This window comes from Scyliorhinus torazame, chromosome 5 (genome assembly GCF_047496885.1).
Source record: "Scyliorhinus torazame isolate Kashiwa2021f chromosome 5, sScyTor2.1, whole genome shotgun sequence".
Classification (NCBI taxonomy): domain Eukaryota; kingdom Metazoa; phylum Chordata; class Chondrichthyes; order Carcharhiniformes; family Scyliorhinidae; genus Scyliorhinus; species Scyliorhinus torazame.
In genome coordinates, this window is record NC_092711.1 from 261,014,117 (window position 1) to 261,033,928 (window position 19,812).

A 19,812-nucleotide genomic window follows, 5' to 3' on the forward strand; every position below is an offset into this window, starting at 1 on the left:
AAATTATAATAGTAGTAATCAAGAACATCTGCACTACTAAGGGGCAAGAACATGGCGGCTGGAATAAAATATGGAAAAGTATGAAGTTATCCACTTTGGTAGGAGAAACAAAAATCCAGGATATTTCTTAAATGCTGAGGGATTGGGAAGTGTTGATGTCCAAGTGGCCCTGGGTGTCCTTGTTCATAAGTCACTAAAAGCTAGCAACAAGCAATTAGGAAGGCAAATGTTGGCCTTTATTGCAAGAGGATTTGTGGAAGGAGTAAAGAGCCATGGTGAGACCACACCTGGAGTATTGTGTCCAGATTTGGTCTCCTTACCTAAGGAAGGATATACTTGCTATAGAGAGGATGCAATGAAGGTTTACCAAATGGATCACTGGGATGGGAGGATTGTCCTATGAGGAGATATTGAGGAGGCTGGGCCTTTATTTAGAAGAATGAGAGGTGGTCTCATTGAAGCAGAATAATCCTTCCAGAACTTTCCAGGTGAGATGCAGCAAGAATGTTTCCCTTTGCTGGGCATTCTGGAACCTTCTCAGGAGTCTAGCGTCTTTCCCACTACTGACATAAAAGCCACCAGGACACCTGAATCAATTCCATCCCTTCTGGAAGAAACTGGGGCGGGATGCTCTGTTTTGCCGGTACCCGGGGGGTTCCTGATGGCGTGGGGCTGCCCCACAATTGGAAACCCCATTGACCGGCCGGAGTAACGGAGAATCCCGCCGGTGAATTGAGGCAGAAATGTGGCACAGCGGGACGGGGAATCCCACCGCTGTTCTCCTGTCCTCTGCAACTGTTCCTTTCTTATTATCTTAACAGTTATAATCTCCCTATTGACTTTCTTGTCTTTCATCTCTCCTCATTCCGAGGATTGGCCTCACTACGAACAATCTTCTCGAGTGATTTAATTTCCTACGGCCCACACTGCCTATTCCATAGAGATGTTAAATCGTTGCCTCAAATTTCACTGACAAAGAGGACATTATAATTAGAGTAGTGCAGAAGTTCTTGATTACTACTACTAAAATTTCCCCCTTATCAGTTAAAATTGAGGCAAAGTATCGATTTAGTATCCCCGCTATTTTAGCAGCATCCCCTGTGAGGTTAGCCTGTTTATCCCTTAATGGCCCTATTCCCATGTTAATACTCCTTTTGTTACTGATGTGTCTTTTTAATACTTCACTGTTTCTTTTTATATTCTTTGATATCTATACTTTCATGTTTGGTCTTTGCCTTCCTAATTACCTTCAATTGAAATAGTTATTGGATGGAGATGAAAAATGCGCTGCGGATTTGCCATCACCCATTTTACACTATTGCATCAGGTCAAAAAGACCCCAGTTAAGTGTTATGCTAATATTGCACAATGCAATTTCAAAAACTGCATCATTTGATTATCATGTAATCTTTCACAGTGAGAGTCCTTGCCGGGTTGAACTATCAACACAAGAACCTATAGGTTTATTTGGCTAGAAAACACCTTTATATATTTAATTATTTCATCAGGGGTTAACCCAATTTCTGTTTGGAGTAAATGTCTGTATTTCTCTGTTAGGCGGTCCATCGGTGGGCAGACTCATACCAGGCGATCAGATTCTAGCCATAAATGACGAGGGCGTCAGCAGTGCCCCGAGGGAAAGAGTCATAGACCTTGTAAGGTAATCATTTGTTTGTTCAGCCAGTTTAACAACAACAAATTATACTTATATAAATGACCATTTACCTGCCATAATCAGGTCTCTGGGAATAGACGCTAAGATACCTAATCTTTCAAAAAAGTTGCATAAAATATTGTAAGACATTGATGATTTTAAGCTGGACTGTTAAACCTTTGAGACTGATCTTACACAAAATGGCAATCACTATCAGATTGCAGCGTTGCTCCTGACACTGCTCCACATTTCTGGCTGGGTCTTCCCAGGCCAACCTCTTCAGCAATGCAGAGCATACCCTCAATCAAAGGGTTTCATCCTGGCGCAGGAGCATCAGGGAAAGACGAGCCACACACCCTTTTTATGGCACTAGCGTCAACAAAGTAAGTTTGAATGTCCAGTGTGGGTGGGTGAATAAGTGTGTGAGCAGGATGGAAGGGTGGATAAGTGGGTAGGGTGGATGAAGTGGAGAAGTGGGTAGGGTGGCAGTTGGGTGAGGTGGTAGGTGGGCAGGGTGGAATATGGGCAGGGTAATAGATTGGTGGGAGGATAGGTTGGTAGGGTGGCAGCTGGCTAGGGTGGTAGGATGGTAGGTTAGAGGATGGTAAGGTGGGTAGAGTGGAAGGTGGGTAGGGTAGAAGATAAATGAGGTGGATGGTTCAGGATTGAGTCAGATATTCAAGTGGGATAGTCAAGTTGAGTCGGAGGGGTAGTCAGGTGGTGGGGCTAGTCAAATGCGATCGGGGTGGCTAGTCGGGTCGGAGGGGTAGCTGTGGTTCGACAGGGAGTCTGGGTGGTCAGTTGTATAGTTACCCAAGAGTTGGGTTAGAATTTTTCTGTCCAACATTACCTGGATAACTATCCAGGCAAGCACATCAGAACTGGCTGAATGACCCGACTCAAGTCGGAAGACTTTTCCAGAGTTTTCCAGGGAGCAAAGGAATTGCCCATCCAAAGTCCAAACTTCCCGGGTAACTCCCATGGAGGTCAGCATATTGAACATCCTGATGCGCATCTTGGATTCTATATCTGGTTTCCAGTGATTTGGAGACTGGAAGATCTGGGCTAATGTTTTCAGTAATATCATAAAACAAGTTGATGTTTAATTTATTGGGTATTACAGCTGGCAACCATGGAATTGAAAGAAATTGAAAACCAGGTAACATGTATTAAAGTTATCTTGAGTTTTCTGGCCATTTTCAAATACTGAGTATAACCGCTAATGAAAATGTAAACATTTGTGTATTTAAGCCTTGTTTTTATACCACACAAAAGCTTAAATTTTGCCACTTGTTGAAATTGTTTTAACTAGGTAGGAATTAGGTCTCACTCAGCTTAAAATAATTTACCTCCGGAACTGTAACAATAGCAGGTATCAGTAGTGGGATGGTTTTGAAAAATGTCAGGGCTACCTCATTATGATAGCAGCTGAGGGTAGGGTTTGTAGTCTGTGGGATTAGCTTGATACAAAGTCTGCACTGCTCTATTGCCACCGGAAGCATGGCAGAAGCTATTACTTGATCTCATATAGAAGCTGTGTGTGATGAGGCTCAGATGCACAAAGATTGATTCACACCTTGTGCCAAATGGTACACCAAAGCCATCTCAATCATTAGTACTGTACCTGTGTTACAATGAAGGCCACTGTTTCCTTCAGTTTTTCTGCTGTTGTAATCTATCAAGTATTCCACAAGGTATGTGCTAACCAATCACTGATGCATTTTGAATGCCATTGATGTTAGATTTCCTTATGCATGAACGTTCATCAAGTTCAACAATGACCAATAGTCTTGGTTTGAAACATAATTTTTTAAAGGTCAGCCTCTCTCAAGACAGCTACCAGTTCACCTACCAGTGATCCTATAGCATATAATAGTGAGGAAAAGAAGATTTACATTTATGTGTGCTTTCACAACCTCAGGATGGTCCAAAGCACCTTATAGCCAATGAGCTGTTGTAATGTAGGAATTGCAACAACTGATTGCATACAGAAAGTTGCCACATGTAGTAATGACCAGGTAATCTGTTTTTGTGATGTTGATTAAATATTGACCAGGAGACTGCCCCACAATTGAAACCCAAAACAATTAATAATTGTTGTCCCCTTTTTCCCGGCCTCCAACCCCCCCCCCCCCTTACCCCAGACTGCAAAACCCATGCCCCAACCCCCTTGTCCCCCAACACCCTAACCCTCATTTCCCTAGGGTACCTGATCCTCCCTCCTCCCAATAAGGCCTGACTTACCTGTCTCCAGCATCCACAATACTTCTTAGAGTGTCTTTGAGTCCCAGCAGCGCCCACTGTTCTCATCTGGTGCTACTTGGACTGCAAGAGATGCCAGAAAGTGAGATTGGGCAGCAGCTCTTGAGGATGGAACGTCCCTCCACTTGAGGAACATAAGTCTATCTCTCAGCTTGTTAAGGCTATCATTGTGTATTATCGCTGCTGGCAGCATTTTTTGATCAATTTTTTCATCCCGGAGTTTTTTCAATGAAACAAAAATAATAATAAATAATAATAATAATCTTTATTAGTGTCACAAATGGGCTTACATTAACACTGCAATGAAGTTACTGTGAAAATTCCCTAGTCGCCACACTCCTGCGTCTGTTCGGGTACACTGAGGGAGAATACATAATGTACAATTCACCTAACAAGCACGTCATTCGGGACTTGTGGGAGGAAACCAGAGCACCCGGAGGAAACCCATGTAGACATGGGGAGGACGTGCAGACTCCACACAGACAGTGACCCAAGCCGGGAACTGAATCCGGGTCCCTGGCGCTGTGAAGCAACAGTGCTAACCACTGTACTACCAAAAAGCTTGGGGTCAGCCATTTCCTGGTTCATTCGCCTTGACCAATCAGAGTCAACCTGCCTTGTTCAAATGTAAACAAAAGCTTTGCTGTTAACCATTCCCTGGTACATTCTCCATGGCCATGCCTTAACCAATCAGAGTCCACTTGCCAACAATCAGCACTCTCTTCTCGTGCAGTATAAATTGTTGTTCCCTTTACAATTGGCATTCTTGCGATCGTCCTGGTGATTGCGAGACAAAATGCTTCAACGGCATGTCTCGTTTTCAGTACTAATGATATTTTATATTAAACCATCCTAAACAACAAACATATGTACATTATCATTTTTTAGAGTTCAGCTTGTCAGTTTCCTCCAAGTACAAAAGTAGTCTTTGGAATACGAAGGTCGCACATGTCTGCATTGAGGTCTACAAACTTGAGATTGTGAGTCTGCATGATCAGCCTGTTGAAGCCGATTATCAACATCACAGTCATTCATCAGAAAAGAAATGTATCAGAATCACTGTCTTTGAAATATCCTGGTCTGCTCGCTATCAAGCACCTCACATTCCACTCTGTGTTATCCATCAAACAGATAAACATTGGTACCAAGCAACCTTGATCTGCTTTGGTGCTGATAGAGGTGATGTGTATTTGTGGTTGTGATTTGGCTGTTTGATGTAAACCCAATCTCCAACTTCAAATCGTGATTCCCCTGCGGCTGTTCACTTGCTTTTACTTAACCTTGTTATTTTACGATTTATTTGCTTTCAATCTGACATTTTCATTGGGTAGTGGTAACAGCCAGTGGCACACAAGCTATGAGTCTGTACCTGGGAGTTTGCTGCATGGTGGAATTGAACGAGGAGGGGAAGGAGGTGTTCCTTTCCATTTGCTTTTTCTACCTTTTTCATCCTGTAGAAATTGGTCCTTGCTTTACTACAGGGAAAGAAGCTTTTAGCTGTTTGGTGAGTGTCTGGTGAGTGGTTAAAGTCTATTCCAGTCCTAAAATTTAAAAGAGCGCAGGAACTGGTGGTGAATAAAATATATAAAAACAGAGAATAAATAATTGAATAATATGATTACACGATTCGTTAAAACACGTTCATGGTGACAGGACAGGTGATATTCCACGGCTGCAACATGCAGGAGCTCCTGGATGCCAGAGAGATTCACGGTAAATACATCTGCAGAAAGTGTTTGCGACTCGAGGAGCTTCGACTCAGATTCATTAAGCTAGAGGCCAAGGTGACTCGTCAGGGAGGGGGAAAGTTACCTGGATGCTTTGTACAAGGAGACAGTCACATCCCTGAGGATAGGGTCTTCTGATTTGTTCAGTGGTCAGGGAAAGAAGAGCGTGACTGTGAGTGGGGCAGGGAAAGGGACCGATAGGGCAGGAGCCTCAGCTTTTGCAATTGTTCGATAGGTTTGAGGTTTTCTCAGCTTGTTTGGGTGAGAGTGGGGGCTGCAGGGTGGATGGGTTAACTGGCCATGGCACTGTGGTACAGGAAGCCATTCAAGTGGGGGAGCAGAAAGGAATGTACTGGCAGTAGGGGGTAGTATAGTGGGGGATTGACACTGTTCTCTGCAGCAACAGACGAGAGTCCAGACATCTGTGTTACCTGCTTGGCGCCAGAATTCGGGACATCTGCTGAGGGCTGGAGCGTAGGAGGGGAAGAATCCAGTCATCATGGTCCTGTGTTTCCGCCCACTTAAAGAGTTTAAAGGCAGATGTGGAGTTTATGCAAGAGACTCATCTGGGTTGTGGATCAGTCTAGATTGAGGAAAGGGTGTGTGGGGCCGCTGTTTCATTCAGGGTTGGATATGAAGACGAAAGGGGTTGTGGTGGTAATGACTAAAAAGGTGGCTTTTTCCACTCGCAGTATAGTGGGTGTTCCAGGGGTAGGTATGTGAAGAAGTGGGAAGTTGGGAGAGTGAGCCTGTGGTGTTGGGAATATCTATGTCCCCAGTTGGAATGATGTAGATTTTATGGAAAAAGTGCTGGCGAAGGTTCCACACTTGGACACGCACAGGTCGATCATGGGGGGGGTGGATTTTAAAATGGTTCTTTATCTCGGATTGATCAGTCATGTCCCAAGTCCTTGAGGGTTTCAACAATGGCAAAACATCTGATGGGGTTTATGGAAGGGATGTAGATCTGTGGCGGTTTGGCAGGCCGAGGGCAAAGGAATTTTCATTCTTCTCTCATGTTCATCGGGTGTATTCCCGAATAGATGTTTTTGTCATGGACAAGAACTTGTTGGCGGGGTTGGTTGGGTTGGAGTACTCGGTGATTGTGGTGTCGGACCACGTGCCGCATCTTGTGAACCTGTGTATAGTGGAGGGAGACTGTCAGAGGCCGCAGTGGGGTCTGGATGTGGGGTTGTTGGCCAATAAGGGGATTTGTGAGTAGATTGGGGTGGCTATATTGTAGAGGGTTCCATCTCTGCTACTCCACTACTGGGCCGATATCTGGGGTTTGAGTATCTGTGTGTGTCTCTCTCCAGCTGGCACTGAAACTTCAGAGGCCAGGGGATGCCGCACTGGGACACCTCCACGGGAGAGAGCACTGAATCAAGCCTGCCGTTTATGCCTAACCGGAGGCCTGAGGCTTATATCACACAGATATCCAGACCCCCACCAATGCCCAGGTGATTCTCTCTCTTGCCGGTGGTGCAACACCCACCCGGTTCCTACTTCGCTGGAGTAGCTTTCCCAAGAGAGAGAATAGGACACTGCTGTTTATTACCTAACCAGCAGCCTGTCCTGAGTGAATCGTTCAAGATGACCCTAGATTCTCGACCCCGGAATTAAGGTGAGGAATATCTTAACAATGACTTGGTCAGAGATCGCTGGTGAGAGATTGAAGAATTTAAACGACTCCAATTATCAGCAAATCAAGGATTATTGCAAAACCCAGGTCAAAATCATCAAACAGAAGAAATTATAATAAAATCTTAAACTCTAACACAAACTAAGTCTATTCAGAAAGTACTACAACGGACACAACGTAAAATCTTATTCAGAAAGTACTACAACGGACACAACGTAAAATCTTATTGTTACACAGTTTTAGCAATGACACAGAACACAAATCAAGTCCCCTTCCCCAAAGCCTCAACCACTATCAAGGTCAAGGGAGTTTCGCAAGCCCCTTTTGCATTGAATCCATAAGGTTTAAAGTTCCCGCTGGTCCTGCCCCCTTTGAGCCGGTCTTATTGTTACACAGTCTTAGCAATGACACAGAACACAAATCAAGTCCCCTTCCCCAAAGCCTCAACCACTATCAAGGTCAAGGGAGTTTCGCAAGCTGCTGCAGGGTACTTACGGTCACAGGCTGCAGGAGGTCAAGTCGAACGTGGAGAGGTCAAGCCAAGAGAGCCTCAATCGAAACACAGCCCCTTTTATATCCGTTTTACCTGGCTTTTTCCTGTGTTCGGCCAGCCCCTTTTGCATTGAATCCATAAGGTTTAAAGTTCCCGCTGGTCCTGCCCCCTTTGAGCCGGTCAGACCTGTCAAGATGGGAGTACCTCCCCTAGGTCCGCCTCCAGTCTGCTTTTTGAGATAACGAGGTTGAGCTCCCTTGTGAAGATTTTCAAAGTCTTCCATCTGCTCTGGAGATCGCTGCTATGTTGATGGGGTGTTGATTGGATACTGCTCTGGTGGAGGCAAAGTCATTTACATCTGCATGGGGCTATGACCATCCCATTGTCCTGCTTGCAGGCAGGCCCCTTACAGCATTACCATGCCCCTTTGTCTCTGTGTTTAATCTTATCTAGTTGTCTGGCTCCTTCTTCCTTGTAGCTCCTGGGGGGGGTTTGTAAATACCTATGCCCCTACTCAGCTCAGCGGACCAAGCCTGCTGGGAAATCTGGTTACGTTCTTTTGGCTGACAAATGTCCAGTTTACAGTCTCTGGGTTTTATTCTTGGGCAGTCCAAAAAGGGCCGAATTGCCCGAAAACCTTACAGATGCCCCTTCGATACGTCCCTACCTGCTTGGACCGTATCGACACAGGTGAAGGGCAATCATTTCCTTTTGTGTGGACCGTAGGCCCCCCCTCAACAACATGCAAAACTACAAGTCCCAAGACAGTTCCCTTAATCTAGGCTACCCCTAATTTCATTGAAACGGAAAGACAAGACCATACTTAATTCAAACACACAGTAACATACACACATTTCACCGGAACCCCAAACGTAAGGGTCCCTGTACATATATCACAATCAAGTAACTGAAACCCGCGAATCCATACAACTATTTACATTTGAATCTCTTTATTTCACTAAGGATCCTCTTTTCTGGGCTGCACTTCGCTTCTTCCCGTTGAAGGCTCTTCATTTTTCCTCCGTCGTCGATACCTGCAGCTGAGAGGTTCAGTACTGAGGCGACAGCATAATGTACCCCCTGGTACAACATTTTCTTTGTGGGGACAAACACTAAACCATTCTCAGGCCCCCCTGGTGGTGATCGGACAGTTGTGAGGGTTGATTGGTTGGGCTGTGGGCAGGGGTCGCTTTACCTGAACCAGCAGTTCGGTAGCTTTTACAGTCATCCCTTCCCTGGGCGTTACACATCCCTCCCCAGTGCGGTCAATTCATCCCGTTCCCTGGGTTCTGCCATCACCTTACAAAAGTGATCGATGCCCCTTGTGGACATGCCTTGGTAGACCCCCATAAACACAAATAAATGCCCTGGTCAGAAGCCCACCGCTTATCCCAGTAAACGGTGATCCTACCCGGTGACCCCGTGATGGTCCGGTAGGTGTTGTTGTCCAGGCGTTCCCAGTCCGAGGACTGATCCCTCATGTCCAGGCTCAGCTTCCTGAGCCACCACCATCTCCCCAAAGGAATGTCCCCCTTACAGGTTAAACACACCCGCCTGCCCTCAGTCACCCTAACCCGGTCAGTCGCCACCTGTATCTCCTCGCAGAGTACAGAGACCTCTCCATAGGTGAAGCTCTGGTGGCTGGAGTACCTGGTCGAGTTCGACCCCAGCCACCCAGGCCACCTCCCCAGGTGTGAGTAGCGGGTCTGCTCTGTGGCCACCTGGTCTCCCTGTCCGGTAGTGACAAGAGGGGCTCTGCCGCCAGAGCACCCATAGACGAAGGACTCTTCTGTCTCGCCTCTGCGGCGTTCTCCCGGTCCCACCATCGCCAAGATCATCAGCAAGCTCCACATCGTCGGGTGCCCCATCTGTAAAAGAGACAAAACACATCCTTGCCTCTACAGAACTACCTACCTTAAAGTGCATGGCTTCTATCCAGCGGCAGCAGCAGCTCCCGCTTTGAAGTTGGGAAATCGACATGAAATTGCCGCAGCCTGTCTGTGATTCTGTGTCCACAGCCCGGCTCCACCAGGGTCCTAGAGCCTGCTGCTCAAACATTATTTCACTGCATTATGCGGTTCTGTGATCCCACGATCCTAAATAACCCACACACCACTAAACATTAATTAGAACTAACAGGGGGGGAATGCTATATACAATGCCACCCGTCTCCGGGTGGCCAAATTAAAACTGGACCCCACTATACTGGGGCTGTTCACCTGTTTGGACCAACGGCTCGGGCCAGACCTCCCCCTCCCGGGGGTCCGGACTGCCCCTTGCCTCTCTTTCCCCAAAGGGGTTCGGGGATCCCTTTCTGCTCCCTCCGGAGACTGGGCTACCTGTGGCAGCACTGGATAATGTCCTACATCCCTCACCGTTCCCTTCTACTGGGGACCATCTTACCGGGGGCTTGGAGACCCGATTGCTCCTTCGTCCCCTGGATGGTTCCCACGCCCAAGGTGATACCTCCCTCTCCTCTGCCTCCCTAGCCTCTATACTAAGGCAGGCCACCTGACCCACAGGTAATGGCTTGGGAATCATTACTGTCCCTGGGCTGGGTGCTTGCAGCACTGTCGGTTTCTTTGGGACTGCCCCTTCGGGACAGCACCTTGTCACCGGTTGTGTGACCGTGGAGTCAGGGACCTCCCCCACCGTCGTTAATTCTACGGGGGGTTTCTCCACTACCACCCCCAGTCTTCCCCCCACCTTGCTCTTTCTTGCCTTTATGGGGTGGAACAATTTAAATTGACTGATGTGGCGTTCGCATGGGTCCCACCTTAAGGGATTTAAACTGCAAATAGCCGCTGAGGCAGCCTCCAGAATGGGACCCTGCACCTGGACCGGACCAGGGTCTAGGGCTAGAACTACCCCTGCGCTCCCTTTTTCCTGAGGCTGCTCCCTGGGTAGTCATACGGGTTCTTGTGGTGTGGGTGCGGGCAGGCCCTGGCCCGTTGCCATTGCCACCTGTCCCGACCCAGCTGCTAGGCTCTGCAAAAAGGCTAAAAGTTTTTTAAATCGATGGTTTCCGGGGCAGCTACTCCTGCCGCCGGGGTCTGACTCTCTACTACGGGAGCCCTCTCCTCCTTGCTAGGGTTCTCACACTCCCTCTTGAAATGCCCGGTCTTTCCACACCCGTAGCATACCGGTCTCTTGTCGGAGGTCCGGGAGCCCTCATGCTTCCACTCGCTCTTAGAGGGTGCTGGTGTGATTCCATGCACCTGACCCTTATGGGGCTTTTCCTCACTCCTCTCCCCATTGCGATATGCAAGGGTGAGTTTTCTAAGGACCTCTGCCTCATTAAGGTCCGGACTCTGCGGGTCGAACCAGTGTTCGGCCTTTGCCCTAACGTGAGGGAGACAGTTAGCCACGAGGGTCTTCAACCAGTGGGCTGTTCTCTCATCTAAATTCTGCCTATCCGCGGGAGTCCCGCACGCCTCCACATAGACAATCCACAGCCTGTCTGCGAACATATTTGGCGATTCCCCTAGCTGCTGCTTGGTTTCCCCCACCCTCATGAAAGGGCTACCCAGATTCAAGCCCATTGCCTCCAGAACAGCAGTCCGTGCTGCCGCCCATGTGTCAGGTCGTCCCCCATTCCCGGAGGTCACTGCCCTGCATAGTTGGGGATCTAGGGTCATCAGGAGCATCCTTATTTGCTCCCCCTCGTCGCAGTCATTAATGCTGGCAGCCTGCTCCACCTCCATAAAATGAAGCGACGGATCCCCTTTTGGAGTTAGCCTGGGAACGTGGGCCACCATCCCCCTGAGCGCGGATGCCCCATGAGGAATGATAATGTCGCCCTCAACCGGTCCCCTATTCGCCAGCCCCGCCGGGGGACCATACCTTCTCTGCCTGACAGGGCACATCTGCCCTACCTGGGGTTCCTGCTCCTCCGCCTCCCCGGCGTCCAGCTCTCCTGCCCCGTTGGGTAGCCCCCCTGTCCCCGGGCTAACTACCCATAAAGGCGATGCCGCTATCTGGGGATACACCACTGACCCCCCTTGGACCTGCCCCTGACCGGGCGGTCCGAACCCTACCTGCTGACCCGGCCCCATCACCGGCATCCCAGGCAGCGGTCTGTCCCCATCCCATGGGGACCCACATACGAAACCAGGCGGACACGCCGCCAGCTGGGGGTACCCTGCCGACCCCCCTTGGACTTGCCCCTGAACGTGCAGTCCGATCCCCCCCTGCCGACCCGGACACAATCCCGGCGCCTCAGGAGGCGGTCTATTCCCCTTAGCCTTTGGGGAATCATCCGCTGCGAGGAGCCTCTTGCCCCTTGGGAACCCCCCTGGACCTACCAGGTGTACCTGTCCCCTGACCTTGGACAAGGTCTCCTCCAACTCTGTTATCCGTGCCTGGCACGGCCCGTGAGCACAGTCCCCTACTTCCTCGCGAGCCACTCGGTACGCTGCCTGGATGTCCCGGAACTTCCCCTCCAGCTTCCTACACTGCTCTGTACTCCGAGCATAGAGTTCCTGGAGCCTCCATTCCTTTGTCTTACCCTCCACTATCTGGCAGTGGAGATATTCCTTCTCGCACCGGTTAGACTCGCTTTCCTGTAGGCTGTCCTGTTTCATTTCTGCCAATTCCTCCCGCAGTCGTTCCGCTGTGCTAGCGCTGTCCCCTGCGCTGGCCCTAACTTCTCCCAACTCCTGCTCTAATTCTTCGACCCTTCGCTCTGTTTTGGCTACCTGCTGGGACAAGCAGACCAGCCAAACTGCCTTCTCCAAGTGCCTTTTGTGTGCCTTACTTTCTGTCCATGCGGCCGCCGCCATTACGGGTCGCTCCGCATTGATTAGTTCTGAGACCCAAGGGTTGGTGAGGTTGACCTTTTGCCACATATACGAGGAGATTCTCTCCTCCATTTTACTTCGTTCCCTCACCCCCTCTGCCAAGTCACATACTCCAAACCACCGGGCTCCTGCCGCGGTCGCCATTGTAGAGGGTTCCATTTCTGCTACTCCACTACTGGGCCGATATCTGGGGTTTGAGTATCTGTGTGTGTCTCTCTCCAGCTGGCACTGAAACTTCAGAGGCCAGGGGATGCCGCACTGGGACACCTCCACGGGAGAGAGCACTGAATCAAGCCTGCCGTTTATGCCTAACCGGAAGCCTGAGGCTTATATCACACAGATATCCAGACCCCCACCAATGCCCAGGTGATTCTCTCTCTTGCCGGTGGTGCAACACCCACCCGGTTCCTACTTCGCTGGAGTAGCTTTCCCAAGAGAGAGAATAGGACACTGCTGTTTATTACCTAACCAGCAGCCTGTCCTGAGTGAATCGTTCAAGATGACCCTAGATTCTCGACCCCGGAATTAAGGTGAGGAATATCTTAACAATGACTTGGTCAGAGATCGCTGGTGAGAGATTGAAGAATTTAAACGACTCCAATTATCAGCAAATCAAGGTTTATTGCAAAACCCAGGTCAAAATCATCAAACAGAAGAAATTATAATAAAATCTTAAACTCTAACACAAACTAAGTCTATTCAGAAAGTACTACAACGGACACAACGTAAAATCTTATTGTTACACAGTTTTAGCAATGACACAGAACACAAATCAAGTCCCCTTCCCCAAAGCCTCAACCACTATCAAGGTCAAGGGAGTTTCGCAAGCTGCTGCAGGGTACTTACGGTCACAGGCTGCAGGAGGTCAAGTCGAACGTGGAGAGGTCAAGCCAAGAGAGCCTCAATCGAAACACAGCCCCTTTTATATCCGTTTTACCTGGCTTTTTCCTGTGTTCGGCCAGCCCCTTTTGCATTGAATCCATAAGGTTTAAAGTTCCCGCTGGTCCTGCCCCCTTTGAGCCGGTCAGACCTGTCAAGATGGGAGTACCTCCCCTAGGTCCGCCTCCAGTCTGCTTTTTGAGATAACGAGGTTGAGCTCCCTTGTGAAGATTTTCAAAGTCTTCCATCTGCTCTGGAGATCGCTGCTATGTTGATGGGGTGTTGATTGGATACTGCTCTGGTGGAGGCAAAGTCATTTACATCTGCATGGGGCTATGACCATCCCATTGTCCTGCTTGCAGGCAGGCCCCTTACAGCATTACCATGCCCCTTTGTCTCTGTGTTTAATCTTATCTAGTTGTCTGGCTCCTTCTTCCTTGTAGCTCCTGGGGGGGGTTTGTAAATACCTATGCCCCTACTCAGCTCAGCGGACCAAGCCTGCTGGGAAATCTGGTTACGTTCTTTTGGCTGACAAATGTCCAGTTTACAGTCTCTGGGTTTTATTCTTGGGCAGTCCAAAAAGGGCCGAATTGCCCGAAAACCTTACAATATGTACGTATGTAGAGCTCAATAAGAGTGAAGAGATCTTGGCTGCCCTGTTGTGGGAGGTGCTGAAGGCAGTAATTAGGGGGGAGTTTATTTTGATTTGGGCGCCTAGGATAAGAAGGAATGGTTGGAGAGGCAGAGTTTGGTGGAGGCCGTTTTGTGGATGAATCGGATGTATTCAGTGGCCCCTGAGAGGGGCCTGTTCATAGAATTTACAGTGTTGAAGGAGAGGAAGAAACTCCAGATGGAATTTGAGCTTATATCTACGGGAAAGACGGTTAGGGTGAGGGGGCACTATGAACATGGAGAGAAGGCTAGCAGGATGCTTGCGCATGAGTTGAGACAGCAGGCAGCGGCGATTGCAGGTCATGGAGCAGGAGCATGTGGCGAATCTCCAGGAAGTGGCCCAGCGTTTTGCCTCTGGGGGCGCCAGACGGAAGCGAAGTAAATGCGCTTTCCATGCTAAGGCGGTCACCTATTTGGGTTACCGGGTGGACAGTATCGGTCTGCACCCAGTCGAGGATAAAGTTCACGCCGTTAAAGGACCCCTGACCCCGAGGAATGACGTGGAACTCCTGTCCATTTTGGGCCCAGTCAATTATTAAGGGACGTTTATCGCCAACCTGGCCACTTTGCTAACTCCACTCCATGTACTATTTAGGAAGGACCGGGAGTGGTGCTGTCGAATTTCTCAGATGAGGCATTAATTGCCATTAAGAGGCATCTCTCTTCAAAACAACTTGCCACACACTATGATCCAACTAAATCGCTCAGGCGGGATTCTCCCTTTTGGGCACTAAGTCCCCACGCTCGCCGGAAAACGGGCGAGAATCACTCCGGTCATTTTCCTCGCATGTCCGGAGTGATTCTCCATTTTCCAGAGGGCTAGCAGAACCCCGGCATGCGTCCCGCTGCTCTGGCTGCCGGCGGGGCTCTGCTGTCCAGACCGCGTGAACGCGCATGCGCACGGGGCCGCAAACGGGTCCGCACATGCGCGCAGCAGCTCACTTAGGCACAGGCACCGCCGACATGGCGGAGCCATGCAGCAGGCCCGCACGGAGGAAGGTAGGTCATTCACAAATCGCGATGGCCCACCGATCGGTGGCCCCCAAACGTGGGCCAGCCCACCGCTAAGGCCCGCCCGGAGTCATATACCTCCCCGCTCCCCCACCAGGACCGCAACCGCAGGTCCGAGCTCCCGACGGGTAGTACCAGATGTAAACCACGCCGACGGGAGTTCGGCCGGTTGACCGCGGAGAATCGCCACGGGGGCCTGTTCCAACGGCCCCGACCGGCGCAGCGTCGATCGCACGGGTCCGCGGAGAATCGCAGAAGCACTGTCGCGCCGGATTTACGGCGTGAACAGCTATTCTCTGCCCCCACGCCAGGCACGCTTCCGGCGCAGAGGGTCGGAGAATCCGCCCATGATTTGTGTCATGCTTCCCCTTATGACTGGAGCGGGGCTGGCCCATGGATGGGACGACTGCTTGTCCTTGAGAATAGAGAGAAAGAAGGCTTGGCTGTGATTTTCGGTGTTAAATATAAAGAATAAAGAACAATACAGAACAGGAACAGGCCCTTCGGCCCTCCAAGCCTGTACCGGTCATGATACCAATCTTTGCCAAAACCCTCAGCACTTCCTTGTGCTGTATCCCTCTATACCCATCCTATCCATGTGTTTGTCAAGATGCCTTTTGAACGGCGTTAATGTATCCGCTTCCACAACCTCCCATGGCAACGCGTTCCAGGCACCCACTACCCTCTGCATAAAAAACTTGCCTCGCACAATTCCTCTGAACCTTGCCCCACAGACCTTAAACCTATGCCCCCTGGTGATTGAACCCTCCACCCTGGGAAAGAGTGCATGCCCATCCACTCTATCCATGCCTCTCATAATCTTGTAGACCTCTTTCAGGTCACCTTTCAACCTCCGTCTTTCTAATGAAAACAGTCCGAGTCTATTCAGTCTCTCCAGATAGCTAACACCCTCCAGACCTGGAAACATCCTGGTAAATCTCCTCTGCACCTTCGCCAAAGCCTCCACATCCTTCTGGTAGTATAGCGACCAGAATTGTGTGCAATAAGATTTTTTATTTATTTAATATTCCAAGTGCGGCCATACCAAGGGTCTATACAACTGTAGCATGACTTGCCAGTTTTTATACTCGATGCCCTGTCCAATGAAAGCAAGCATTCCATATGCTTTCTTGACTACCTTATCCAGTTGTGTTGCCCAGATCTCTCTGACTTTCTATATTCCTAAGAATTTTGCCATTTACGGTATATTTCCCCTCGATCTACCAAAATGCATTATCTCACATTTGTCTGGAATAAACTCCATTTGCCATTTGTCTGCCCAAGTCACCAACCTAACTATGTCCTGCTGTATCCTCTGACAATCCTCAACACTATCTGCAACTCCACCAATCTTGGTGTCATCCGCAAACTTTCTAATCAGACCGGCTACATTTTCCTCCAAATTGTTTATGTACACTACAAACAACAGAGTCCCCAGCACAGATCCCTGTGGAACACAACTAGTCACAACCTTCCATTCAGAAAAACACCCTTCTACTGCTACACTTTTCCTTCTGTGACCGAGCCAGTTCTGTATCCAACTTACCACCTCACCTCTGATCCCGTGTGACTTCATCTTTTGTAACTGTCTGCCATGAGGCACCTTGTCAAAGGCTTTACTGAAGTCCATGTAAACAACATCCACCACCCTCCCCTCATCAATCATCTTTGTCACCTCCTCAAAAAACTCGATCAAGTTAGTGAGGCAAGACCTTCCCTTCATAAAACCATGCTGTCTCTCGCCAACGAGTTCATTTGTTTCCAATGGGTATAAATCCTGTCCCTGAGAATTCTCTCCAATAATTTACCTACTACCGATGTGAGGCTCACCGGCCTATAGTTTTCAGGATTATAGTTCCATTAGTACATTTGTTCATCATAACGGACCACAGCCGTTGCTCGGTCTCTTCAGGGAGGATAAGGGCATCCCAACAATCGTGTCGGCCAGGATCCAGCTTTGGATGCTCCTCATGGTCACATACAAATACTCTTTCCAGCACCACCTGGGTACCAAGATTGCCCGTGCCGACACCCTCAGCTCGCTGCTGTTCACCATGAGTGCCCTGTCCCCGCCTGTGGCGGATGAGGTGATTGGGACACTAAATTTTATGGACACCTTGCTGGTGACGGCTGCTCGAGTGCGTTCATAAACACAACAAGACCTGGACTCGGAAAAGCTTTGCCTCATGCTGCTGAGCAGCAGTACGAAGGAAGCCCTCCCAGTGAGTCTTCGGCCTTTCGCTCAGAAGTTCTCCGAGTTCAGTTTGGAAGATGGAGTTATGTTGCTCGGGTGGTCATCTCCCTGCAGGGTCAGGAGACCCTGCTACAGGACTTACACAGTGGCTATCCGGGAACGTCGAAAATGAAAATGTTGGCCAGAGTTATACAAAGAACAAAGAAATGTACAGCACAGGAACAGGCCCTTCGGCCCTCCAAGCCCGTGCCAACCATGCTGCCCGACTAAACTACAATCTTCTACACTTCCTGGGTCCGTACCCCTCTATTCCCATTCTATTCATGTATTTGTCAAGATGCCCCTTAAATGTCACTATCGTCCCTGCTTCCACCACCTCCTCCGGTAGCGAGTTCCAGGCACCCACTACCCTCTGCGTAAAAAACTTGCCTCGTACATCTACTCTAAACCTTGCCCCTCTCACCTTAAACCTATGCTCCCTAGTAATTGACCCCTCTACCCTGGGGAAAAGCCTCTGACTATCCACTCTGTCTATGCCCCTCATAATTTTGTATACCTCTATCAGGTCTCCCCTCAACCTCCTTCGTTCCAGTGAGAACAAACCGAGTTTATTCAACCGCTCCTCATAGCTAATGCCCTCCATACCAGGCAACATTCTGGTAAATCTCTTCTGCACCCTCTCTAAAGCCTCCACATCCTTCTGGTAGTGTGGCGACCAGTATTGAACACTATACTCCAAGTGTGGCCTAACTAAGATTCTATACAGCTGCAACATGACTTGCCAATTCTTATACTCAATGCCCCATGTTATGTCGGCCCCGTGGCCGGGTACCGATGGGGTCATCAAGAGGGTTCTGAAAAGCCGTTTGGCATGCCGGGACCTTCAGAGACCCGCTTGCGGCCTCTCTGCCTCCGTGGGAAAGGCCGGGTCATCCTTGGGTTCACCTCCATGAAGACTTTGCAGGACCATTCATGGGCTCCATGTTTCTGGTGCTCGTGGATGCCCACTCTAAGTGGCTGAAGTTGCGCAGGCTGCCCTCCACAACATCCAGAGCCACGATCAAGAAACTCACTCAATATTTCACTCTCCCTTTGCAACTTTGTTACTCTCATATAAACTATTTAGATTTGCCTTTTTAAGCATGGGAATCCAGGGGCTGGTGTATATTTATACACTTCACTGATATAATTATGCACAGTGTACACTAAATGTATGGTAGCATTTCGATATGTAACACAGCTCTTTTCAAAGTCACTGATGACATCCTTTGTGACCATGACAAATGTAAAATTCCCACCCCTGCCATCTTTCTCGATGTGTCTGCAGCCTTGGACATGGCTGACCACGCCACCCTCCTCCGACGCCTCCTCCTCCAATGCCTCTCTACTGTTTTCCAGCAGGATGGAACTGTTCTCACATGGTTCCATTTTTACCAATCTGATCAAAGCCAGAGGATCACTTACAATTGCTTCTCGTCCTGCTCCCGCACCATTACCTCTGGTGCCAAGGATCAATCCTTGAACCCCTCCTGCTTCTCATCTACCCCTTAGCGTTATCATCCAAATGCATGCATCAGCTTTCACATGTACACTGATAACACCTGGCTCGACCTCATCGCCACCTCTAGCCACTTCTCCAGCCTAACATTACTCTACTTTGCCACTGACTCAGCTCATTTGCTGCTGAAATCCTTCATCCATACCTTTGTTATCTCTGGATTCAACTATTCCAGTGCACTCCTGCCTGATCGCCCACATTCCATTCTCCGTATACTTGCAGTCATACAAACCTCTGCTGGCCATGTCTTAATTGGAAACAGGTCCTGTACCCTTATCGCTCCTTTACTCACTAACCTATATCGGCTCCTGGTCAAACAACATCTTGATTCTAAAATTCTCATTCTTGTTTTCAAATCCGCCCCTTTCCCTCTGCTTTTCTCTGTAATCTCCTACAAACACATAATTCTCCTAAATATCTGTGCCCCTCTAATTCTGACCTTGTGTGCATTTCCAATTATAATTGCTCCCCCATTGGCGACCGTGCCTTCATTTTACTAGCCCCCAATCTCTGGAATTCTCCTTCTACACCACTCCACCTCTCTATATCACTTTACCTGTTTCAGATACTTCTTAATACCTATTTCTTTTACCAAGCTTTTGAGCATCTGGCCTCATGTCTCCTTCTGTGAGTATGTGTCGAACTTTGATTTATAATGTTCCTGTGAAGCGCTGGGCAAATTAGAATAATGGGTTACCTTTAAAGAGGAGATGGGACAGATACAGTCAAGCTACATTCTCAGAGTGGGTGGGTGCGGGGTCTGTGATTGGTGGGAGATGGAAGTTAGCCAACCAAAGTCAGAACTCCCTGGATGAGAGAGCTAGACTTCAACTTTGAGGTGAGAATCAGGACTGTGATATCGCAATTCCACCTCCTATCACCAGCACCATGTAAAAGGCCCACCATTGTTCACAGAGATAC

The 19,812-nt window shown here is 49.0% G+C and overlaps 1 protein-coding gene across 7 annotated transcripts in view; it reads left to right on the forward strand.

Moving 5' to 3' along the window:
* frmpd3 (FERM and PDZ domain containing 3) overlaps positions 1–19,812 on the forward strand; it is a 698,336-nt gene that overhangs the window by 484,556 nt on the left and 193,968 nt on the right. For 6 of the 7 annotated variants that reach the window (XM_072505444.1, XM_072505439.1, XM_072505443.1 and 3 more), the window contains one exon: positions 1,558–1,660. The exons of the other annotated variant lie outside the window; for it this stretch is intronic. In XM_072505444.1, the coding sequence (XP_072361545.1) occupies positions 1,558–1,660 (103 nt within the window). The remainder of the gene's footprint in view (positions 1–1,557; positions 1,661–19,812) is intronic. 7 annotated transcript variants of the gene reach the window in all.